Source organism: Anticarsia gemmatalis, chromosome 19 (genome assembly GCF_050436995.1).
Source record: "Anticarsia gemmatalis isolate Benzon Research Colony breed Stoneville strain chromosome 19, ilAntGemm2 primary, whole genome shotgun sequence".
Taxonomy (NCBI): domain Eukaryota; kingdom Metazoa; phylum Arthropoda; class Insecta; order Lepidoptera; family Erebidae; genus Anticarsia; species Anticarsia gemmatalis.
The window spans coordinates 10,157,768-10,185,424 of NC_134763.1; the positions used below are offsets into that span (position 1 = coordinate 10,157,768).

At 35.6% G+C, this 27,657-nt stretch overlaps 1 protein-coding gene across 4 annotated transcripts in view; it reads left to right on the forward strand.

Moving 5' to 3' along the window:
* Nrx-1 (Neurexin 1) overlaps positions 1-27,657 on the forward strand; it is a 196,038-nt gene that overhangs the window by 22,891 nt on the left and 145,490 nt on the right. For all 4 annotated transcript variants that reach the window (XM_076126468.1, XM_076126469.1, XM_076126472.1 and 1 more), the window contains exons 2-3: positions 2,053-2,445; positions 2,870-3,003. In XM_076126468.1, the coding sequence (XP_075982583.1) occupies positions 2,113-2,445; positions 2,870-3,003 (467 nt within the window). In that variant the 5' untranslated portion in view covers positions 2,053-2,112. The remainder of the gene's footprint in view (positions 1-2,052; positions 2,446-2,869; positions 3,004-27,657) is intronic.

The following is a 27,657-nucleotide window of genomic DNA, read 5'->3' on the forward strand; positions in this document are numbered from 1 at the left end:
TTAGATGCTTGTAGAGTTAAGTGACTTACGGAGCGAATATTCCGAAGATGGGTGGTGTGGTGGTATTTGAGCTGAGTGATTTGTTGGTTCGGATGGGATGTTAAAATTCGGTCACGGTCGTTGTCTTGGGTTTGTTCGTTGGAAATGGGAAAGAAAATAGTGACCTGAAACATTTGATCAATGGGTTGACCACTATCAATAAGATATTGTTGGCGAGTTGCTATTAGTATGATGCAATTTCCAAAATACAACAAGCATTAAATGTTGTGTTCGAAAGCTGAAGAATGTCCTCCTATGTTGTCTTGTTCCCTTTTATTCCTTGCACTAAGAAACAAAGACAATGGTCCCAACAATTAATAAGAACGCCAAAAGAAAATTGGAAAAAAGTCTCGTGCTTACGTCAAATCAGTCGTTGGGAAAAAACCGTCTTGGAGAGGAAAAAATCGGTGAAAAAACCGACTGGAACCGGTAAAATCCGGCCGGGGCCGGTGCCAACTTTCCGCTCGAGCGCTGTTGGGGATGACTGGGTGCTTCCCGCGCGGAATCACCACTCAGTTGTAAAAGTTTGGACGAGCCATCAATTAATGACGCTGTCTTTTTATTCTGCACTTCATTTTTTGGATAGCGATGTTGGTTACGCGTTTTTTGTTCCAAAGTTTTAATTTTTGACTTTCTTTGCTACATATCTATGTATAGTGTGCGATTTTATCAATATTTAAGTACTCATAACCGGAAGGTAAATAAAAGTAAGTAGGTATGAATGCCAATAAAGTGAAAGATTTGAATGCAAAAGAAGTCCCTTAGCATCGGAGTAAGTTTTGTCGTCTGCGTACTTCCCAAGGCTTGTTATTATATATATTTTCTGTTGTTTATTGTCTTTATTTTTATGTATGTATTAGTAATACGATAAACCTTTTTTCCAATTGTAAAAGATATTTGATCAAAATTGTTAAAATTATCTTATACCACCTCACAGGTTCTTACCCGGCTTGTAATATTATAAATACTTGTCGTCTATCTAAAATACCGCATCTATTTCATAGTCCATCTATTCTCCAACAGCCGGCCTAGTTTTCCCAGCATCTGCAGCTCTTTTGTGATATCCAAGTGGCTTTTACCTGCACTACGTACTTCATGTCTACTACTTACATATATTTTGTTTTCTTATGACGCTTATCACGTTTTGGTATTGTGTAATACTGCTGGTGACAGTTGAAGACAATGCGGGTTGATTCTATGCGGTGTAGAGGCGGTGCTTTTATGTAACGTGTTTATGATGATAACGAAAATAGACAGCAAAGTCTTTTTTGTCTCAAAGTTTTCAATAAAGGTATTTTTATTATTGTAGTAGGCAATAATGAATAGCAATAGCCTTACTTCTCATTACATTACATTATACCATTATACAATATCAAGGTATGTGTCGAACAATTCAGTACGAAAACACCTTCTCATTTCAGAGGCATTATACAATCATATTAAGCGTAATAAAGGTTTAATTTGTCCTGAAATCGTTTTATATTAACGCAGACACGGTCCGACACGGTTGAGGAAAACCAAAGGGAAGCGGATAGCCACGGATATTTATTGCTTATTCGATAGGAACAGATACAAATAAATCTAATCACTGTTCGATTGTTTGTTACATCCTTTTGCTTTTTCTTCGGCAAATAGAGGGGTTTTTCTAAGAAGAAGATGGTTGAATGGGTTGTGGGTAGACACACTCAGACAGAACATATATATAGTATGGTCGACCGGAAAATTTATATTCAGTTACCAAAATAACAGTAAGGTAATGCTAGCGAGTAAATACCAACCTCGTTGTTTTGTGATGGTCAAAAAAATGTTTTTTCGAAGTGCAGTAGGCCAAACTTTTGCAGGGCTATATAAGGCTTTTAGCTTCTCCACAAAAGCACCTTTATACTCTTACGGATCAAAACAAATTAAAATCTTGGATTCTGAAGATACCAAATATCGCGATAGTGACGTCACTACTACCTACTACGTCATACATGCGACTATTTAATAATAAAGCTCCTCTCTTTGTTGCAGACGCGAGAAATGAAACGCAGAAGGTGTAACACCTCCGGCGTAGCTTGGTGACGTGACACGATGTCGTCAGAACACGTCACCACCATGCGCTACATACTCTTCTGTCTACTCTCTCTCTCCTTCAACAGGAATCTCGCTTTCGTACTCGACAAACAAAACCCATACTCCCAATTCAGAAAGTGGAATGTCGGGTTGAACGGTACCCTCGAATTGGAGTTCAAAACTGACCAGCCAAACGGTCTACTTTTGTACACGGATGACGGAGGCACTTACGACTTTTTTGAGTTGAAGCTCGTTAATGGAGCGCTGAGGTTAAGGTATAATTTGGGTGGTGGTGCCCAGATTATTACTGTTGGGAATAACCTCAATGATGGACATTGGCATAAAGTTCAGGTAAGAAATAGTTGTTATAATTTTATCCTTTGACTACCTCAGTGATACTGTAGTTAAGGTTACGCCACCGTTAACATTGTTTCGTAAGCTCTGGGTTCGTTTCCCACACGGAACAATTTATTGGTACGACCCACATAAAGGGTATAGTTGAACTTTGAGTCCGTGCTCTGCATGTCTGCAAAAGTTCCCTCAGCACTAAAGCAATTCGTCGTGCAGATCTTATAGAATAATGCATTTTACCTAATCCAGACCTTGGCCAATGTGGTGTAGTAGACTCAAAGTCTCACCTTTTTCTCTCTCTCTTATCCTTCTCTATTATACTGCAACAATATAGTAGTAGATTATATATTATTACGTAAGTATAATGAAAAAATCCAAGAACAAAAGAGCAGTACAGCAATATAACTCCATCCTTGTCCACCAGGTGGCCCGTCGTGACGAGCACACAACACTCACAGTGGACGGCGCCACCCTCACCAAGACCTCCCGCGGCAAGGAGTTCGTCTTCGGCAAGTTCAACACCAACTCCGACGTCTTCGTCGGGGGTATACCGCCTTCGTGAGTACTAGTCTTTATTATTATTAGTTTTAAAGCTATAATATATACAGAAGTCTGATATGAAATTAATCCACGCGTTTGAAGTAAAGGCACCGTGCGCCTCCTACTTCTTCGTTGTTGATGGTATCCGGATTTTGGTATCATCATTAGGTGCTAATTGACTGAACTTTTAGATTTACTAGCACGTTGTCTTCGATTTCTATACAATTTACTACTTTAAACGAATGTGTTAGGAAAGGTATCATTTCGAGAATGATGACGGGCGGAGTACATTTTTTGAAACCTATATCACAGATTTTTTGGTTCAATTTTCAACAATACGATCGGACAAAAACCATCCTATCAAATTTAAAACGCGTTTTAGGATACAATGCAAACATTTTTACTTGAAATGAATAAAATTCAAAGAAATTTGGACAAAACAATACCTAACTAAAGTTTATTCAACTTAACACGGCAATAGCATGCTCACTCACTAGAAATAAAATGCCCTGGGAACATTATCTCCTCACTGTTCAGTAATTCCTTGTATAATCTTGCTCACACACTAATTACTCAGTCAACTGCTAAACGTTAGAGAGATAAGCGCAATAAATCCTTCAAGAGCATAGTTATGTCCCGACAGCAGGATTAGTGACTGAATTAAGACGACACTTAATAAACATTAACCGTTTGATGAATAGTACATCTTGTAATTGGTCGGTTAGTTGATGTAGGTACACTGTATTACGGAAGATGTAATAGGTAGTTTAAGTAATATGAAATTGCTGTTGGAAATGGTTTTTAGTGTAAAAATACGTACATAATATCACGCCTTTTACCATAAGGGTAGGCTATTAAAGGACATGAGTATAAAAATAATGACCAAATAATCAGTTAAGAATATGTTGATGTTTTTTTTCTTTTTGAATGTTATTTCGTGAGTAAGATTTTGAAATACTATTAATATGTTTTATTTTATAAATGTGATACGACTTTTACATGAGCGTAAGCAAGGTATTGAAATGAGGAGCTCGTGGCTTAGTTTACAACAGCCGCACGGATCGATCTCTGAGGTTAAGCTACGCTTGCCGAGGTTGTTCCGTGGATGGGTGACCATCTTATACATATCGAGTTCCTCCGTGTTTCGGAAGGCACGTTAAATTGTGGGTCCCGGCTGTCATTTTCGAAGATCTTTGACAGTCGTTAACAGTAGTCAGAAGCTTGAAAGTCTGACAACCAGTCTTACCGAAAGGTATCGTGTTAATACCCAAGTAACTGGGTTGTGGAGGTCAGATAGGCAGTCGCTCCATGTAAAACACTGGTATCCAGCTGCATCCGGTGAGACTGGAAGCCGACTCCAACATAGTTTGGAACAAAGGCTAAGCGAATATATATATATATAAGCAAGGTATTGAAATCCGTTGTAATATTGTTAGGCTGAAAAGCGATTTACTACCATTGTCTAGCCAACTATCGAGTAGCGTATCGTAGTATCAACAAAAGTAGAAAATTGATTAACTGTACAGACACTTCTCGATCTGAAAGCAAAGCAGAAATATAGAAAATTCGAAGCCGTATACCGCGTACTGATGAACGGAAAATAAATATGTCATATCTCTCGTTTTATTTTGAAATTACGCTCAAATACCCGTATTCCCAACGCTGTCCAGTGACCAACAAATTAACAAAACATTGTATAAAATAAGCTATTACTGCAATCTGTGACCATCTCGTAGATTTACCGATCAAACCTCGTATTTTTACCGATACCATCTTTTTCATCTATTCTATATGCAAATTTCAACTTTAACAACTCTAATGAAAGTTTAAATTTGAGTGATAGGGGATCATGCAGAATGCCAAATAGTACACGCAATTTTGAAGTCTAAATGTTGGTACGTAAGGTTTAAATCTGCGTGTTAGAGGTCCATGCGAGGGGTAGCTATTCGCTTAATTGGCGTGTCGAAAACGTTAGTATATTTCGATTCGCAGAGCAATGGCGGTGAATCGTTGGAATTTACTCTCGACTGAGCTGTGGCCTGTGACCTTTTTAGATGTCACGCTGCAGCGAATGGGAAATGGAATGGAAATATTACTTCCAAAATTCTACATTTACTTTAGGCGTATTTGTGATATATTGACTGAACATAGTATACGTAACTTAGAAATTATGCTTAAGACACGAGCGCGCATTCGGTGTGCAATTGCTTCTAGTCAAACAGAGAAAGATTCTACTTTTCACACATTCTGTGAGGTTGAGTTAGATGTTTCAGGGTAATTTTTGGATGGATAACCTTCAACTAAATTTTGAGTTTTATAGAGTGGCTGATTGGAGGTGCATTCATTTATACATATAAAAATATATTAATTAATCTATCAAAGCTCCAATTACAGTAATTTTGGGACTAGTGTCACAGTTATTGAAGAATCGGCACAGAACTGTACCTCGATTCTCTACCACTATCGACTCCCGACAACCAGCTAGCTATCGACATTTGACATTTAGAATGTACTGCCAAAAAAGTTTCTACGACGCCCATCAGAGGCGCTGATCAGATTTTCATACAAAATTTCTCGATGACAGGTCGGTTATCGTTAGTCGATAGGTAGTAAATAGAGAATTGTAGCGCAGAATAAATATTGTGACAACATAAAAACGAATGTCAAAATACCACCTGATAAACTATCTAATAGATATCTATAAGTGGTGGCTAAGACTATAAGTATTTGATACTGGGTACTAGTAAAATAACGAATATTCAGTTCAACTTCCACGTATTTATATACTGAAAGCTCAGCATTTCAGTGGTGTAGGTTTTAAGCCAACCCACTCAATTGGACGTAGATTTAGAATGCATGTAGTTTGTACCAGTGCCTCGTAACGTAATCCAAAGTCTATGGGATTGGGTTCTTTTAAGCTTAAAAAATGCTATTTTACCGTTTTATACGGTTTCTCTTTTGGTAAATCTTGTGAAAATGTATTATGATAATCATTCACAGTTTTTATCAAGACAGTGCAGGGTGTTTTAAGCCTTTTTCCGTTAACACAAGTCATCCTTGGACTTATGACTGGGTGCTTCCGTGATGTAAAATATTATGAGAATAGTGTCTTGCTTTTATTCTCTGTTTTTAGAACTATATTATTTAAGTTCGTTTTACAACTACTATTTAATTATTTATCAATCTATCTTACCTTACGAAAATCAGTAGCTTAATACTATCGAAATGTCATGCTCTTGGCAATACTTTTCCTAGCTGGTTTTTATTAATTGATCGTTATTAAGACTTTACTTAACCCAAGGTGAATAAAGGCGTGATTTTAAGATTATAAGCTGGCTGCAAAGATCGTAAGAAACATTCACATATTAACGATTTTAATTGGGGTCACAGGCTGTCTCAATCAATGAGTCAGTCCGTGACCACGGTCAATGCAATTCGATCAAAACGAAAAACAAATAAGGTATTAAATTTTCTTTTTAAATCTCGTTTAAAACCCGTTGCAATATAATATCATTCTCATATGATTATACTGAATTATAATATCTAAAATATTTCCAGATTCGTGTTGCTAGTTACAATACAGATACAGTAATATTTTCTTCACGATTTTCTTGGTATAAATCTCAGAGGTATATTTTCCTACCTCCTTGGCAAGCAGATTATCCGGGGAAATCTTTTTTAATCTGGTTGTGAAGGTTGTGCTTCGTTTCGTTTAATTAATATTAATCATTCGCCTTCGTCCGCATTAGATTTTGGCGACGATTGCTTTAAACGCAAGCTAAGAGGATTTTTTATGATATTATGGGGAGAAAATTACACTCGTAGCGATGTATACGTGAATTTAATGAAGCTTTAAGAACTTTTTGTTTTTTTGTTTTTTTTTTAAAGACAACTCCCGCACTAAGAATTGCTCTTGTGTCGCGGGGACTTTTACAAACATACAAACAACGGACACAAAGCACAACCAGACTCGATACAATTATTTGAGGATCGCACAAATAATTGTTCCGTGTGGGAATCGAACCCACGACCTCCCGACACAGTGGTATCGGCGTGGCGACCTAAACCACTGCGCCACGGAGGCAGTCAAAATAGGCACTAGATAATGCGCGCAAAATCGCTTTGTATGTATTGTTATCTGTTCTTAATTAGGGATTTTAAGGCCTTTCTTAGACTACCTGATTTGTCGGGTATTACAATAAAATCATATGAACGATTTAGCCGTGAAGTGTTTATATAGGCACAATAACAAGTTGATCTCCTATTACAAATGTGAAATCAATATCTATTTGGATAATATTTGTAGCTATTTATGTTACACACTTACATGTTACCACAACATTCACACACACTATCACAAAAATTAGTCTCCATGACCCCACGTACCTGTAGACCTAAGATTCGGTATTTTATTCCACAAAGTCCTTTGTCAAACTGATCCCTAGGACCTATTAGGGCTTGCTACGTGACCTGACTCATGATAAACCCTAGGTCACGAGTATTGAACTGTTATATCGTTTTTTGTAAGCCCTGAATCGACGAAAGCTAATTTGCTGATGTTGGTTTATTTGTCTGGTAAGGAATTTTGAGGTTAGCTTTGGTTGGTTTAATAGATAGTATGTTTTTTCGTGTGTGTTTTTTCTTTGATAGTTATTTTGCCGGGTTTTCTGGCCTTATTTTTGTAGCCACGGATGATAAATTATTACGTAGCTGACTGAATGAAACTCGGTTGATCATAAATTTTATTTAGATAATAATCTTTTTGAAATCAATCAATCATTTTTTTTTTTTTTTTTTTGTTAGCCCGTACTGTCCCACTGCTGGGCAAAGGCCTCCCCCATTTTCTTCCAGTCCTCTCTATCTCCTGCTATTCGTATCCAATTAATATTGAAGGCATCTAGATCGTCACGCCAGCGCTTCTTGGGTCTGCCCCGACGGCGACGTCCCTCTGTAGGCACCCATTGCGTGCTGATCCGTGCCCATCTTTCTGGGTGCATTCGGCTGACGTGACATCAGTAATGCCAGTCCGTGAACGAATGTCCGAGTTTCGGATTTTGTCTATTAATTTTATTCCAAGAACACTGCGTTCTATGGCTCTTTGGCAAGATTTAGTTTTCTTTAATTTCCCTTAAAACATAAGGATTGTAGTTAGTGGTTACCTTACAGTAAGTTCTTGTAATAGTTTTGAACCTACGATCCATTGCAATCTGAAGTCTGAACCATTGGGCAACAGCCGCTATAAAAATTTATATTGAATATCGAATTTGCATAAAATTAAAACATGGTGGTAAAGTAATTACAAAATCAATTAAAATGTACATCAATATGTTTCGGCTCAAAGTTAATAGCATTTCAATAAATTATTATTGTTTCTATGATAAAATATTAAAAGCTATCAATTTAAAACTCATTCATGTAAAATGACTGAAGAATATGAGTGATGATAGCATTTTAATTTGTTTTGTTTGAAGTTCTGTATCTAGGGACTTATTACTATCAAATAAATTAATTAGGTTTAGAAAAGTATTGTTTGATAAGAATATTATCTATTCCACTATTTTCTGTTTATTGTAAATATGGTTTTGATGGTATAAAAGTTACAAAAATATACCTCCGTAATTCTGTATACTATTGAAAACAATAAAATATGATGACGCAAAACGCGGGAAGTCCGTTTGACTTCCACGCAAAGCAAATAAATACAAGTAAAGTGTGATATATACAGGGTGTCCCAAAACTCAACGATAATCTGAGACAGGATGAAAGGCCAAGTCATACCAGCTATAGGAAAAATAAAAAAAAAATTCCATATCACTTAGTTCAGCAATAATAGACACTTTTCAAAAAAGTTGAAAATCCACACCCTTGGTCGCATTTTCAAGTCCTGTGATCACCAATGTCACAATTTCGCTGTGTTTTTTTGAATTTCGTGATCTTAATTAAATATGCTATTAATCGTATAACAAATTAATGCACAAAACATTGTTAATTTAATAAAAAAAGTTAAGTTTTAGTGAGTCATCTTTTTCTAAAATATCGTTAGTCAACTTTGACGCTTCATACTGAAAAAAAATGTACTACACTACCCTTGGCAAGTTGTTTCAAAAGTTGGCGCATTTAATCAAGATTTCAAAATAGTATAACACTTGCCACTTTTCTTGCCATTAAAAATGTTATTTTTATTTGAACGAAGAGTATCCTCGCAAATGGATCGGACGCAGTGGTACAATTTTATGGCATCCTCGTTCCCCCGATCTAAATCTAGTAGATATTTTTTACTGGGTATTATGTATTAATAAAATACAAGCATTACGTGTTTGATATATATATTGACAGAGAATGCCAAATCGTTATATGATTAATATATGGCATCTACCATAGAGTAGAAGGAGTTTAGGTGGAGTTTAGGTTCACCACATTTCTCCCCTCCTAACCTCTTAGCTGTTCTGCTGAATATAAGATGCAGCCAACACCTGGTTGATGTGTCGGCGCCAGACATCGCCGTTGTCGGTGCGGATCTCATAATGAAGTCGGCCTAGACGTCTTGTGATAGTACCAAACTGCCAATGGTGCTTAGCACTCGTGTAGTCACGGGCCTGTACTCGTTCGCCGACTTCCAACTGTCTGACCTTGATCTCTTGATGTTTCGATGTAGTTTTTTTATGGGTGTTTCTAAACATGCAGTGTAATGCTGTTCGAACTTCTCTTCCAAACATTAACTGATAAGGTGTCTGACCATTCAAGTTTGGTGTCCGTCTGAGGCGAGTTTTTACCATGACAAGTTTCTCGTGAAGATTACCCCTTTCTCCCTCTAAGCTTCGTAAGATTCTCTTGACTGTTTGTACGTATCGTTCAGCTTGTCCATTGGTTGCAGGGTGGTATGGAGCAGAGGTTTTGTGCGAAATCATACAGTCTTTTAGAAATTTTTCGAACTCTCCCGATACGAATTGTCGGCCATTGTCTGAGACAAGGAGTAGAGGTGTTCCATAGGTGCAAAATAGTTCTTTCAATTTTTGGATGCACCAAGAGCTTGTCGTTGATTTAGTAGGTATAATCTCTGTCCATTTCGAAAATGCGTCTACAACTATTAAAAGATAGTATCCGTAAACAGGTCCGGCAAAATCAATATGAAGCCTTTGCCAGGGGCCCTTTGGGTGTTCCCAGTGGTGTAGTGGTGCTTTCTCTGGTTCATTTTGTTGTAATCTACATGTTCTACAGGACTTAACTTTTGTTTCGATATCATTGTCAATTCCTTTCCAGTATACAAAACTGCGGGCCAGTAGCTTCATTTTCACAATGCCCGGGTGACCGAGGTGTAGTTCGTCCAGCACTCGTTCGCGTAATGTTTTTGGGATTAAGACTCGCGTTCCTCTTAGTATACATCCATCTTGTAAAGTAAATTCATTATCATTGTAACCGAGCGTTTTAAGTGATCGGCCAGTTTGTAATGCGAGTACTAATGGTGTATAATCGGAATCAATACTTGTCTCTTTCGCTATGATATTTGGGTTGACATCAATGGTATGTATTTGTTGAAGTTGAAAGCTGTAATTCTGGTCCATTTTGTTTGCCTTTGTGTTTTCTACTGGGAACCTGGATAGGTAATCTGCATTTGAGTTGTTAGGCGAAGTTCTGTATTCAATGTTGTAGTCAAATCCAGATAAGAAATGAGCGTAGTGGAATAATCGCATTGTACTCATTGCTGGTAACGTTTGATGTGGGTGGAAAATTATTGTCAGTGGTTTATGGTCTGTCACTAGGATAAATTTTCTACCGTAACAATAATAAAAGAACTTCTTCAATCCCCAGTATATGGCAGTAGCTTCTTTGTCAATTTGGCTGTACTTCTTCTCGCTATCCGATAGTGTTCTGGAAGCGAATGCTATCGGTCTTTCTGATCCATCTGGGAGTCTATGTGATAGTACTGCTCCGATTCCCAGTGGAGATGCGTCTGTTGCAAGAACCAAGGGCCTCTTGGGATCAAAATGTATAAGTACTCTTTCGCTTAGAATTTCTTTTTTAATGTGTATAAAGCTCTGTTCGCATTCTGTAGACCATCGAAAACTAGATTCTTTCTTGAGTAAGTTGTTCAGTGGATTCGTGATCGATGATAGGTTGGGTATAAATTTGTTGTAAAAATTTGCCATTCCAAGAAATGTCCTCAATTCTGCGGTGTTGACTGGGCGTTCTGTTTTAATTATTGCGTTAATCTTTTCTCTGTTTTTGTGTAGACCTTCTTTGTCGATAGTGTGTCCCAAATAGTCGATGCTTGTTTTGAAAAAGTGGCACTTATTTTTGTTTACTCGTAAGTTACTTTCTTTTAGTTTGTCTAACACGAGCTTAAGTCTCTGTAGTAATTGTTCTTTGTTGATGCCTTGAATGATAATGTCATCAAAGAAACATTTTACACCTTCGAGATCTTGAAGGAGTTTATCCATAAATTTCTGCCAAAGGCTCGGCGCGACCTTAACGCCGAACATTAGGCGGTTCACCTTAAAAGTGCCTCGATGCGTACTTAGTGTTTGTAGCATTGCGCTTTCTTCATCCATTGTCATGTTGAGATATGCCTGGGTGATGTCGAGTGTACAGAATAGTTTACCTCCGTTCATCTCTGCAAATATATCTTCTATCATAGGTATTGGATATTGTTCATCTTGTATGACTTTATTTAGTGTAACTTTATAATCAGCGCACAATCGGATACTCCCATTCGGTTTGACAACTGGTACCACTGGAGTACCCCAATCAGAGTGGTCGACTTTCGTGATGACACCCTGTTTGCATAGTCGCTCGATCTCTTCATCCACTTTGGTTTTTAAAGCGTACGGTATTCTACGTGGTTTGATAAAAATTGGTCTTGTGTTTTCTTGTAGATTTAAGTGTCCTCTGTAATTGGGTATTTCGCCTAAGTCGGATCGAAATACTGATGTCTTGTAAAGTTCCAAAAGCTGGTCTAATTCTAGATTTTCGGATTGCTGTAAGGTTTTTATGTCTGCTAAATTTAGAGTTTCGAGTTCTTTCATCCAACTCCGGCCAAAAACGGGGTCAACGTTGTTGTTGATGAGGTATAATTTACCGTGGAATTCTTTTCCTTGGCATCTGCATTGAACGTATGCAACACCTGCAGGTTCGATTACTTCGCCGGTGTATGTTTTGAGTTTTATATTAGTTTTACAGATTCTTTTGCCGATTTTCAATTTTCTGTAGTCTCGTAATGACATAGAAGTAAGTGTGGCTCCAGTGTCAAATTCCATTTTCATCTTAGCATGTTCAATGTGTACCGTTATCATGTATTTTTCGGATGTTTCACCAGATATAACATTAATATCATTCCATTCATCATCATCGCTTATCGCTGAGTCGTTTAATTGATTTATATCCGGTGTAGTCTTACTGGGCTTCGCATCTGAGCGCCGTTGTAGACACACACTAGCTAAGTGTCCGACCTTCTTGCATTTATAGCATGTTATGTTTATAGCGCTACATTTCTTGGTTTCGTGATTTAAACCACAGCGGAAACATTTCCCTTTTAAATCTCTTGGTGTGATTCCTCTAAAAGGAGATTTTTTTGGATTATTGTAGGAATCAGTGGAAATTTTATTGATATTGTCACTACTTGGTTGTTCATTCGGAAGCATTGATGTATTTTCTGCTTTACTCATTTCAATAGATGTTGCAATCTGTGTCAGGTGTTTAAATGTACATACTGTTCGGTCTTGTAAAATTTTTGTACGTGCGTCGCTATCTTTCAATCCTCTTATGAGTTGAAGAGATAAAAAGCTTTCTGAAATGTTTTTCTGGCAGTGTTGACATTTAAATTCGCAGTTGGTAGTGAGCTTTTTTAAATCTGCGGCGTATTGCGCTACTGTTTCATCCGATTTTTGAGTTCTCGATATAAATTTATGTTGTAGAACCCATTTGCTAGGTTTTGGGTCTAAGTAGTCGTCAAGTGTTTCAGTAATTTCGTTAAATGTCTTATTCAATGGTTCGTCTGGTGCTATTAAATCACATAATTTTTCATGGAGTTCTGGTGATAATGTAGACAGAAGAATATTTGTCTTCATGTGGGGCTCAGTAATTTCATTAAGTCTAAAGTACACTTCCAGACGTTTTTTAAAGTTATTGAACGTTTCTGATTCATGTAAAGGATTAAATTGTATTTTTGGTATAATCTTATGGTATTGGTATATTCTATGTTGGTCTTCCTGTCGCTGACCTTGAATAATGTTTTTTTTTGTTAAAAGTTTTGATACTAAAATAGTGTGAAGTTCTTCGAATTCGTAGCCGTAATTTTGTTCGTGTAAATACGCTGTTTCATCGTTATCATCTATGGTTTTGTTTTCTATCTTCTCTTGTAACTCTCGCAGTGCTGTTATGGTGTCCTTCAAGGCTGCGGAGCGAGCGGTGATGTCCTCGTCAGACATCGTCGCCCTCTGCTCGATGTAGGTATCGAGTCTGGTGAGCATCCCACGTAGGGTGCTCCGTTTTTTACGTAATTTTTCCATTTAGGTTCAGTTTTTTTTTTTCTCGTCGCCAATATTATGTATTAATAAAATACAAGCATTACGTGTTTGATATATATATTGACAGAGAATGCCAAATCGTTATATGATTAATATATGGCATCTACCATAGAGTAGAAGGAGTTTAGGTGGAGTTTAGGTTCACCACACTGGGAATGCGTAAAAGAAAAAGTCTATTCAAAATCAATACAAAATCTATCAGAACTTCGCCAGAAAATTGACACAGCATCAGAAAAAATAAATGCTTGACTGGTGAAAAAATCTTTTGTACGTCGTTGGAGAGCCTGTATTCGTGCCAGAGGAAAGCAATTATTTTTAGTAAAGATGTAATTGAGTCAGTCCATAACAAATATTTAATGTAATAAACATAATAGGTTATAATAATTAAAAAAAAAATAATGAACGAACCATCGATCTTATTTAATTATTCTCCTGAAACTAAAGTAATTCCAAATTGTTTTCCTCTAGCATGAATTCAGGCTCTGCAACGCCTTACAAAAGACCTTTGCACCGGTCAATCAAAATTCCTTGCATTTATTTCCTCTGACGCTGTGTCAATTTTATGGCTAAGTTCTGATAGATTTTGTATTGATTTTGAATAGACTTTTTCTTTTACGCATTCCCAGTAAAAAATATCTACTAGATTTAGATCGGGGGAACGAGGATGCCATAAAATTGTACCACTGCGTCCGATCCATTTGCGAGGATACTCTTCGTTCAAATAAAAATAACATTTTTAATGGCAAGAAAAGTGGCAAGTGTTATACTATTTTGAAATCTTGATTAAATGCGCCAACTTTTGAAACAACTTGCCAAGGGTAGTGTAGTACATTTTTTTTCAGTATGAAGCGTCAAAGTTGACTAACGATATTTTAGAAAAAGATGACTCACTAAAACTTAACTTTTTTTATTAAATTAACAATGTTTTGTGCATTAATTTGTTATACGATTAATAGCATATTTAATTAAGATCACGAAATTCAAAAAAACACAGCGAAATTGTGACATTGGTGATCACAGGACTTGAAAATGCGACCAAGGGTGTGGATTTTCAACTTTTTTGAAAAGTGTCTATTATTGCCGAACTAAGTGATATGGAATTTTTTTTTTATTTTTCCTATAGCTGGTATGACTTGGCCTTTCATCCTGTCTCAGATTATCGTTGAGTTTTGGGACACCCTGTATATTGTGGTTGTTATTTATCAAAGCACCTATACTACGGTACGAAATTAATCTCAGAGTATTTTAAGCAATAAAACAGTAAACACATTAAACTTTCAAGTTTCTAAAATGCGTCACCTCATACTTTACGGATTTCGTAGCCGTGCAAGCATTGTTGACAAAAACTCCAGATTCTCTTATATTAAAGCAAAACTTTATTGTTATTTTATTTAAATAAAATCCCGCTTCAGTTGACCTATTTCCCCTTTGTTTTCCTCTAAAAGAAATATAAACCCTTGTCCATTTGATATATAGGTATGTTTTTGTGCATAATTTTGTCAGGGGACTCCTAAAATATATCTGTTTCGTGCACACATTCGTCTTGCTTGTTATATGTTCTTTATTCTTATTTTATTTCAGAGAGTGTGTCGTTTTATACTATTTTTGTAAGGATTTAATTTGGTTCTAGGAAAGGTTTTTTTCTCAACTAAGTAATCAACTTTTGTAAAGCTCTTTTAAAAATTCTTCCCCTGTATTTCAACTGAGTAAAATGCTTATCAATGTGGTTTTATAATATGTTTAAATTCGAATTGATACATGTGTAAAGAACCGAAGGATTTAAATCAGTATGACTAAGTTATTTTACAGTTTTCTTTCAAATATTTTCAAAATAAATTATACTGAAATTAGCTTAGCTGTTCTAAGTATTTTAATAGCACATACAAACACAGGCATCTGTTATTTCGTGGAATTAATTAAATAATTTCTCAGAAATTAATTTAATTTTCTATGTTAAATGTCTTTAAGTAAAAGTCATTGCACTGAGACACAGGAACGAAACGCGTGGGAGTATCTTTATAAAGTACGCGTGGGAGCTGCTCATAAAGTATTATATTCTATTTCTAGATGTTTCTATTATCTGTGTAATTAACAGTTAATTATCTCATAATCTTATTATTGCAGATGTTATATACATATATTTTTTATAAAAAAATAATTTTAACATCTTTATTTTAGTTCGACAAATTTACAAAGTTATTTTTTACTTACTTAACCAAAAGTTGACGAAACTGTAATTATTTTTCTTTAAGTATAAAAGAAAACAACAATATGCCTTTGAAATCTTTAGTCTAGAACCTAAATTAACTAAAAGTATACTGTTTGACTAAAGACGTTGTCTTATTGAATTAGTTAAAATCACTTTTTTTATCAAAGAAATCATTTCAAACACTCAGCTATTGTATATTATTTAAAACATCACAACAGTTGTAACGACTAACACACAAACTATTTATATTGTATTGCCATTGACACAGTACATTAACCCTAGAAAGATAACCATATTTTGACTGCCACAAAAGATAACCATGCGCTTTAGAGGCGTACGATATATTAATATTTTTTTTTTAATGAACTAACTTAACTACAACTAACTAAAAAGCTAACTAAAAAGGACAGGTAGATACGCGCGCTCATTAGAAAGAGACTGCAATGTCAAACGGACGCGGGCGCCTCTGAGGCGTAGGTTATCTTTCTAGGGTTAATAAAGACCGTTAGATATTTAAAACGTGATATTTATAGAGAAGATAAAAAGATTGAAATGTCCCACATTTTTGTGAGTGTTAAAATCTTACTTTTCGTCCTTGACATATTACGTCTGTCTGTAAATTCCCTCGCGATATTAAGATTCAGTCTAGACAAAAAGGCTACATTTATCAAGAGTTTTTTTTATAAATTGAGGTAGACAGATATGTATGTAATACCCATGTGTCGTGATTAGTATGATGGGGGCAACCTTGATGCTTAAAATCTGATTTATTACGATACCTTTAGCTTGCATTAAGAATATTGCTAAAAAAACTAGTCTTCAATTTCAGGATATGGCTGGCTCAATTTTGTCTTAGCCACCTGTCTATTTTTATCTAACTTTGTAACCTACAACTGAGACGAGAAAGATAAACTCTCAACATAAATAAGTGGCTACCCATCAACGGTACATTTGCGCTAGAAGTTCCTTAACCTGCTTATTGTACTACCACATTAGGTTAAGCACTCCTCGCAGAAAGTTTGAATCTCAATAAAGACTATCCCGATCCGAGACTTTTAATCGAGGCAAATATTTCTACAATAAACAGAACAACGATATAATATATTTCTCAAGCAAGCGTATATTCTCTTTTCTTTCGCAAACAACGCCTTAACTCCAAATCAGAACGTGCTTCAAAAGTGACTGATCCAAGTTTTTATTAAACCAAATCCAACAATAGCTTGGAAATAGGGTAAAGTGTCTGTGAGAAGGTCGTGGGTTCGAGTCTGACCCACTTGGGACTATTGTGAACCACTTGTGACGAGTATATTTAGTTTTAAGGTTAAAAGCACTATAATGTTTGTGTGTGTGTCTGTGTGTTCGAAAGTGCTGAATCAAATGTATTGTTGTTTGAGGTTATTGAAAGATTGTAGATTGCTTTGTGAGTAGTGTAATGGATGGGTTATAATTTGGGTCAAATACTAAGAAGCTGACTCAGCTGTAGTATTATATTTTATTTAGTTTTTTATTAAGTCATCATGCCGCTCTTGGCCAACGTGGTAGACTTCTAAAGTCGTCGCTCAATCAACCATGTATTCCTTTAGGTTTACAGCAGACATTGTTTTGAGTTTATTTAACCGCAATCAGATGATTATTTTACGGCGTCATAACTATTGAAAAGTTGCAAATCAAATAAAATAAAGCGAAGTTTTACCACAGAGATAGATGACAATGGTACAAGAGTGTAAAAAATAATCTGTAATGACGTATATGAAAAAGCTAAATTCAATTTTGGGCGGTACACATCTATCGAGATTTTTTTGGAAGTTTTAGCTTTACAAACAAATACTTATACAAAGTTTTCTCCTTTATCACATCAGTACAGATAAGGTTCGTTTCACTTTTAAACTTAAACAAACGAAACAAGAACAAAGAAAATAATTATCAAAAAAGTACCTCCAAAGAAACACTTTCATCAATAAATATCTCACGTAGCGCCGTAGCATTGTCGTAGCATTGCGTAACGCCGTAGCAACGTCTACGCCGTAGCTATCGAGTTTATTGCTTACGAATTGTGTCACAAAGTTATGTAGGTTTGCACATAATATTAGTACATTATACGCGTTCTGTTCACTTGAACAATTTATGTGTATTGCTTTGAGCTGAATATGTTTCACGTTTTTTTGAAATGTTGTTTCTTTTTGTGTGTTCTTAAAAGTATTTGAGGAGTGGATTTGAATTAAAGATTGTGAACATGTATGTCATCGTCTTTTATTACGCAGGTCTACTGGGTAAGTAGATCTTGGTTTGATAAAGTCAATTTTGTACATAAAATATAATCAGCCCGCAACTTTTGAAGCATATATTCCCAATTAATATTTAAGTTTTTTGAAAACTATTTAAAGTAAGCAGTAAGCAAATTAAAACGCAACTTTAGAGAGACGTGTAAGATGATAGCTAATAGATTTTTGTTTGAAATCACCCACTCACTTCAATATACGCATATAGAATCTCTAACATAAATTCACATGATCCTATGCAATATCATTCAAATAATCTCCAGAGCATCGGCACAATAAATCAGAACGGCATCGATGGTCACCTGCGGCTTGCTTCACTGGCATAAACCGAGGCTTAACGGAGACGCATCGATAGTTCACGATGCCAAGTGATATAACGTTTATTTGCAGCTCACGTCAAGATGCTGGAGATAAAGTTTTGATGTACAGTTGCAAGCAAATATATGTCACACTTTTTACAAATAAATATACTTATGGTTTAATTTATCTAGTTAATTGCTTTTTTGTGGCGCTGAAGTAGATAGTGGCTGCTGTGCAAAAGTTTTGGGTTCGGGAGGAGAGAAGATTTTCTTTTTTTACGCCATCACTGTCCCAATGCAGGGCAAGGGTCTCTACCCAAACGAGGGGGAGGAGTTAGGCCTTGAGTCCACCACGCTGGCCAAGTGAGGGTTTGGGCTCAGTTTTATAATAATAAAATTAATCTTCAGTGGTTGCCTGGAGTGTTTAGCCCTTCAGAGAGCTCGGAAATTTGTTGGTACTATGCCTTTAGCCAGTCGTCTGTATCGGCCTGCCGTCCCACAAATATAGGATTAAATCTTGATGTCGATGAGACTCCTACGCAGTAAACAGTAAACCGTGTTCACTGAACACTGGTTCAGTAGGACATAATTTTTATTTGCGTGTATTGCGAAAATAGTAGTCTTTTCTAGATCTATAGATGTTATCCAACAGTATATAAACTGCTTATTCAAAAGTGCACCTTTACCCTTTATTCATCGTAATGCTACGTGAGTGATTTATGGTCGTATTCTCATGGTTGAACGCGAAGGTTGAACGTTGCGTGTTCACGAGATACACGAGGAAAGACAGATGGAATCAATCATGAGTCAAATGGGACAGTAAGCTGACTTTGAATTGTTGGGTAATGCAATTTGTGTGTTCTTGGTTACTATTCTATTTATATTAGATTGCCTGCTTTTGTGATCTGTCGATATACGACTGTTGTTTGATTTCCATGCTAAGCAAAGGCTGTTTGGTCTTCCTTAATTAATATTAGAATATTTTGAATATTAGTTCGGAGTCTGGTAATATGCTAGTTAGGTTTATAGCAATAGTCCTATTCTATAGGATTAACATTGTAAATGATGTGTACATAATACATCCACGTTTCGCTCATTGCCTACATCTTTGGGTAAAACCACTAATTCATTAAAGGAAACATTTTTGAAATCATAAAGTGATAGAGTAAATCAGTCGATATAAAAGTCCTATATACCATCAGATTGTTATAATACATTCTTAAACCTTCTTGAGCTTTTTGTACCAAAGACACAAGTTTTGAGTGCAACAAAGAATGCCAGATTTCGAACCAAGTTTCATGAACAGCTCTTAGCCATTTAAAGAGTATAAAAGAAAATGCACACAGAGGGATAACGTGGCCTCAATTGGCCTCAAGTTGGCCTCAACTGAGCCTCAACTGGGCCAACTATGATATTACAGGACTGAGGAGGCCATATCGAGGCGTTCCCTTCGTTCAAAAAAGTTTGAGGCGTATCGTTGGGGAAGTTTGCCCCTTTATTTAGTGGGTCACGCGTGACATGTTGTTTCGAGAGTAGAAGAAAATGATTGATATGGTTTTGATACATTTTGTTAGGGATTGTACTGATTATTTGGAAAAGTTTTGTGTATAAAAGTTATTTTTGGTGTTTCTATTTTTGATTCGAATTTGATACAGTTTCAATTTGTGGGTGCGTTAGGAGTGGGCGATACGTCTGTATACATTTTATAGGGTGTCGGGAGTTACAAATTCACCCAAAATATACATCAAAGCGAGCTACATCTGCTAATTTAGTGTTTGGTTAAAATCCGTCCGTTATTTGAATGTCAATACAAGATTATAATATATGTTATTTTGAAAATATGTTTTACTCCTTAACATTGTGAGATAAATAAATAAAAAATAAATAAATTTAACCCATTAATGTCCCACTGCTGGGCAAGGGTCTCCTCCCGTAATGAGGGAGGGGTTAGGCCTTGAGTCCACCACGCTGGCCAAGTGCGGGTTGGGGACTTTGCATGCCCTCAATAATGTTTTTAAACAAATTTTTTTTTAGGCGTGCAAGGTTTCCTCACGATGTTTTCCTTCACCGTTGGAGCATGTGATAATTATTTCTAATACACACATAACTTCGAAAAGTCATTGGTGTGTTGCCTCGGATTCGAACCTGCGACCACTTGCGTGGGAGGTGTCAACTTAAACATTGTGAGATACCTGTATGTATTCATGGGCCAGTCAGGAGTAAACGAACTAAGAAGTACTTTAGTAGTCGTAATAAGTTATAGACTAAATATGTTTTTGTTCATAGCATAACATACATTAAGCCTACCAAAAATATCTAGTTTATTAGATCAAAAAGCTCGTTTATTGTTTTATTGTTGTCCCAGTTTGATATCGCAATGAGATCACAATGAAATGTCAGGCACATTGCCAAAGCCTTTACTATTTGTCTGCTCTGTTTGATTTCACTGACGTACGGTATAATAGGTTTTATGTGTATTTATAGAATAAATGTAGGTTGTTAGTTACTTATTATATTTACCTATGTAATGTAAAAATATGTTATGACGAAGGAAGCAATTGAATTTCTTCCGGATTTTTGTGGAATTTTTACAGGAAACTGACTTAACTGTCCGAGTGTAGCGAATGCGACTGTCTATTACGTGGTCTCGGGTTCAATTTCTGGGTGCTGTTGTTATTTCAATTTCCGTTGAAATTTTTGCAATAGTAGAACAAAGTTTCGTTATTGGTTCACTAGTACAGGTGCCGAGAATATTACTAAAAAAATATGAGTGGTATAAGTAGGTACAAAGAATAAGTCAGTTGAAGCACACAAGAACATGGTTCAAATCCTTTCCAATTGCTGCAGCACATATTTTATCCTACCAAACTAATAAAATATCGTCTAGTGCCCGTTACCTATCTTTCCTCACAGGTATATAAACAACCAATATCTATTGATTCCGACGGCTCCGTAATCTGGCCATCAGTCCGCTCGAGCTAGATTTATTCTGGCTAATCCAGCCGATCGGGCATATCCAGCCGATCAGGTGTAACCAGCCGATCGGGCCAATCCAGACATGTTTCATGCATGTGATATATTTTTAGGTTTAGCGTGAATTATGATAGCCGTTTGTCATTTGACTTTGTTTTATACAAATCTTTGTTTAAAAGTGTTGATTGTTTTGGTGATTATTTGAATGACGATGGTTTTAAAGTTATTATGCTCTGAAGTAGTCATTGAAAAATTCAGTCTCCCGTCAAGTATTATTTATTTATAGTGTTTTTCACACAAATCTGTCATGTAGTCCCGGAGGTCAAGTATTATATTATATTACAACATTTTCTTTTTATTCATAAGTGGCTACGTCTTGTGCTTACTTTTTTTGTTAAAGTAACTGCGTCTCAAAATCATTCGTATCATCAGTATAGCTATAGAATTTATGTTTCAATTCATTTGTATTACACATAGATTGATATAATTTCTGTGATTTATTAATTATAATTTTGAACAAAATATTTCAAAACTCTAGTTGCTACTAAAAGGTCTGGTTATAATTTAGACCTTAGTTCAAGTTATTGTCAGATGTCAAAACCTTAAACAACCCAAATCTACAAAGTTATGAAGTAACGAGTCGTATCTTAGTTTGTTAACTTGTCATAAATGGTCTAAGACCATTTTGATGGACCGCTCCCAAGTTAGGTTTAACTCTAAAGCCTCTAAGCGTAGGATATCGCCTAATTTTGTTAGGACAACACAGGAATCGGCAACTTTCACTCTAAGAGACTTCAAAAATAAGAAAAGCTTATTATATAAATAAATAAATAATATCATTAGACAACTCACACACGGTCATTTGATTAAGAAGCCTATAAGTACCGAATCAAAGAGTATTATGTATAGAGTTGCCATCTCCAAAATTTGGAAAACCGGACAAGACGCGTGAAAACCCCGGATTTTAAGTCCGAAACCCGGACATGTCAACAAGAAGAGCAACCGCGACGGGAGGAGTGGGGGAACGGTGAATATACTTGGTTGGTCGGTTGATCGTGGTGTGCAATTTTTTTTTATTTATTAGTTTTTTAAAACCCGGTCTACAAATGAAACCTTCCCCGGACGCTCCCCGGATGCCCTCTAAACTAAGACAAATCCGGGGAAACCCGGACGGATGGCAACCCTAATTATGTAGTATAAGTAAAAATAACGACAAAAGTGTCTAAAAAACTTAAATATGAAAAAAAACTTAAATGAAAAAAATACCCCTTCAAAACTAAGTTTTATTTTTCTCCAGCCAAACTTAAGAGTAGTCTCAGATTTGAGAGAGATTCAGTTTGTTAACTTGTCACAGCTAGTCGTAATTCAGTTGAGGCGACGTAATCGGCGAAGGATTAATATTAATTATGTAATCGTATGATCGAGTTAGACTTGACCTTAATATAGTTGTAGACAGACTGTCTAGTTACGACTGTGCTCCTTCTAGAATTAGTTGCTTTGTTATGTTATAATTGTGTTAGATAATTGTGGTTTTGTTGGAAGTAGAAGATAAATGGCATTTTAGAAATTAATTTACTGTGTCTGGGTTATTATTTCAATAATATAATAATAGTTAAATATAAGCTTTGTCGTTTATTAATAGTTTATTTTCCACCGCATATACTTGCTTAGCGAACAATTTATAATCCTGCCGTGTTAGGTGCCTATATTGATTAGTAGATCTCCCTTTCATACAGAATATTAATTAAGTTATCAGTGATTATAGCACTTTGATAAGAAATTGCTAAAATCATTTAGTCAGAACGAAATATTTGACATAATTGATTCTTGTGTTGTGGTGATATACAGGCGAATTCAGAAAAAAAGTATGGATAGAAAATGTCTATGAATCACATAAAACATTTATTACTTCGATTACTTTTCCTACTGAGAGCAACCGAACAAAAATATTCAACAAATGGCCACATAATCACAATAAAACATCTACGAGCTAAACCACTAACAAAAATCTTATTCTTCTAGAATTCCTATATTTTCCGACGAAAATAAGAAAAAACGATAACCCCAATAATAGGAATCATTCGGTCTTCGAATGAATGACAGTAAATAAATACATTCACCTGTTAGTTTGATGACACACCTGCGCATGTTCGGCACCGAACGTTCACTAGAACACGCTCGCAGTGTTATTTACGTGACCTATCGCACATCAGCCGAAATAACGTCGCGTTCAAACCTTCCGTCGCCAAAATTTCGGCGCAGATCCGGCGGTTGCGTTGCTACATTTATTCTTCCTTTCTAGAATAGTATTTTCCCCAAAAATAATGAAAAACTCTTTCTCCAATAATAACAATCATTTAGTCTTCGAACGAATGACCATAAATACGTACATTCACCTGTTATAGTTACAAATGGGCTCGGTTATGTTAGATTTGTAGTAGCATTATGAAGACAATGTTGGGACAGCCGTGAAATTAGTTTCGTTCCCCTGTAGACCGGCCAGTAAATCATTGTTATACCTATGACAGTTTAGAAATAGAAGCTTTGTATGAAATGTTAGTTTATTGGTTGCGTAATTTAATTTGTGTGAGACTTTGCAATTGTAATTAATGGACAATACGGCATTTGTGGGTTACATAATTATTGTTCAGTAGCTGTCGGTTTCGGTATTCCTATGGAGTTATTGCTATGATTATGCTACTTCTATCTAGTGTAGTAACGTCTATTATCTTGTGTAACAATAAAGAGACTTGTATGTAGAAAGAACTAACATTATTAATTTCGAAACTTGGATGTATTTCATACACCTCTGCTTATGCCTTATAATCGATATTTTATGTTTTTCCAACATAAACTATTACAGATAGTTTTCAAGCAGGCGACAGCTGAATGCTTTATTTTGTGAACCTCCGTCAACCACGAGCATTGCCTATAAGGTTCTCTACTAAGTCAATAGACCATATATCACAATCATTTTAAACTCGTAACGAGATAAATCAATAGATAAAAACTCGATAACATTCGCAAACATGAGTAACAGTCGTAATAGAAAGCTTTATAGTCCGGGAACATCGCTCGCCTTTGTCCAAACGACGATTAACATGAAATATGATAGTTTACAACGTCTCCACAGTAACTGTTATGATGATGGGCCAACTCTCTTGGCGCCAATGTTTGGTGCTTGTCGCCAATCACCAATGTGAATATTATATGGTCTTGGAGTTATGACCCAATTGTGCAAGCTAGGCTGTCACATAGTTATGCACTTTATGCGATATCTATCTTAGTAATTCCTTTAAGCTGACCCAAATTTCAAAATGTGCTAGGACCAAAATAACAATTGGTACCTATGCATCTAAATCCAAATAATCTCCATTTTACTCTTTTCTTCTTCTCTAACTAAATAATTATATGTCCTGTATTAATGTTTTCTAACATATTAGTTAATGGACATTGTTGAAGTATCGTCCGGGATATTGTCTCTAAATAAATTATGGAAATAAATATGTTCTGAATGGGATAGTCATGAAAGTAACAAGAAATAATCAAAAGACATCTTTTCTCCTATAAATAACCACTTTCACTTTATTTTGATAGTTTAGACTGATAATTTCAGAGTTATGGACAACAGATATTGCAAAATGAAACATAGAAAATTTGACTTATTTTTCTAGTATGCAAAGTCTTTTAAGAATGTTGGTCAGTAACATTGGTAATATTACCAAACATTGGCGCCAACCCACACAAAAACTCCCACGCGAAAGCATTGGTATTGTTCCAATGATTTGTGACCATTGTCGGAGATTTGTTTACAACTTGCCTTAGATATTGAATGGGATGTTTCATAAACAACGACAAGGGAACGAACACCCCTTAGCAACAAAAGTCCCTGAAACATTGTTTTGACAATCACATCTACGTAGCGCAGTTATGTGGTTTGGGATTTTAAAAAGATCGAGATTGAATGTTAACAACAATTAAACTGGATACGAAGTAACTATTTATTAATTGCACAAATATGTATAAGAGAAATAGCGACTAGTAACAGAAACGTATATATGTATATAGCGAAACTATTGTAGTCAAGTCAAGTTTTCATAATTTTGCAATTGTTCAGTATTATGTACCTTCATCAAAGAATCTACCTAAGTGTAGTTTTAGGAAAAAACAAGTTTTTTTTTTGTAGTTTTTCAATCTTTTTTATTCTGTTCACATGGTACAGAGACAACAGAAAATGTAACGAACTAAATATATTGATAAAAACTTAATCTTAAATCACAAATGTTTATATTATTATTTTGTTATTGCTCATTTTCGACATCAAACTCAATAAAATCGGCTCTTAAAAAGTTCGAAATACACTTCTTCCGCATGAAAGTAAGAAACTCAATTAATAAATTATCCGTTAAAGGCTTCACTTGTTTATTTTCAGCCGATGGAGTAAAAAAGCAGGAAATCGGAAAATAATCAAGTTAAAAATATTTTACTTATTGGCCTTTCTTGGCTTCCCGCTTGCGTTAGAGTTGTTTATACAACTCTTTGAAAATTATTTTTTAACTGTATCTGTATATTATTTGAGAGTATTTTTACCTTTCACATAAATAAGATTTTTTTTGGTCCGATTTTTAATGTCTGTCGGCTGTCAATAAGCACAGTTTACGTAGATAGTTCACGGCTGTTGTACCTAAAGGTATAGGCAGAGGTTGATAAAATACACCCAATTTTCGCCATTGACGTTATACGAGACGATACTTTAATGTCACAAAATTAAGGTATTTCATCATCATCATGATCACATTACTACCACACTCTTAAGTAGAAATTTACCTGAGCATTACAGCAGAAGTTACTTAATAAATAAGTTTAACCCATTATTCCACTACTGGGCAAGGGTCTGCTAAGAAGTCCTTGACCACTCTGACCTAGCGCCGGGACTTGAGAAAAGTTACTTATTAAATTAAAAGAAAAACACAAAGACGATTTTTGTTTCCTTGTTTATTTTTAAACACAATATTGTACAACAAAGGAGTCTTTTTTTGAGGCGCTCATAGCTAGTTGCGTTATTAAAAATCGCGAGAGTTAAGCAATTTTAGTGCGGCATTCCATGGACGGGTGGGTTAAGCAACTTTAGCGCGGACATTCCATAGATGGACGATCATAATTTTATTTGAGCTGATTGTTTGCGTGCTTTGTAGGGGACGTAACAAGTCGTTTTTGTCAATTAAGATAACGGTCGTTAAACCATAACCATGGCCTTTCAGTCAACTTTGACACTAAATTGACCACACAATGAATGGATTAAAAGAAAATACCAAGCAGTATTTTCATGTTTATTTTTACCACAACATTGTGTGTAACAATAGAACCTCTTTAGAGCGTCCATTGTTGTTTGATTTGTGAGCAGGCCGTATGATTTGTGACGTCACTGCGAAGGACACGTCACCGTTCTACAACGTGATTGGACATTAACTGGGAGTTTGAGGGAGATATTTTTAGACTATCCTTTCTTAAGATTATTTGGTAATGTTTTTTAAGTATACTGGAAGGAAAGTTTGTTAAGATCGTTCCAAATGGCATTCTCTAGTCTCTGACTACCTTTATAGGAAGAAAGCGTATTGGTATGTACTATTATTCAAGCAAAAGTAGTTACAGTAGATAGTTCTTTAACACAGAAATTTCTATCTGTTTGTTACGCAACTAAACGACTAAAATGCTGAACCTATCTAGACGAAATCTGTGTACTAAACTTAGTCGTAAAGTGTTCTAATACCGTTTTATTACTCGTTACCACCAGTAAATTACTGACCAAAGCCTTGTTTTCACGGCAAAACCAGCAGAATCGGTAAAATGAGATTTCAACTCAGTTAAATGTTTCCAGAAAATCCACATGGCCATAGCCATGACCAAAGGCTAGAATTATAACAAATTGTCAGTACTATATTTTCTATTAATTCCTTTTAAGTACTTTAACTTATTCACAGAAATATCTGAACGATTTAACAGCTTCCAAAGGATTGACTCCGAATCTTAGCGATCGCTTACTTGTTCTTAAATATTATCTTTTGTTTATTTTCCTCCTTCACTTAAATATTCTTCTATAAATATTCTTTTATTTTACAAATGTGAGGCGCTGAGATAATATCTTGAAAGTAATCTGTATTCAAAGAAATATAGAAAGGTTTTGGATTTTTCACTGGTTTTTGCCCCCGACCTCGTTAACAAACAAAATATTCCAGGGATAAAAATGTCTATGTGATATTCAAGTTGTTTAGCCATGAAGCTATTTGCATCTAAATCCGTTATATAATAAAAGTCATATTTGCGTAAAATGTAACAAATAGTATTTAAAAAATTAGGTGCTTTTTACTACTAATAAATATATTGGGGGC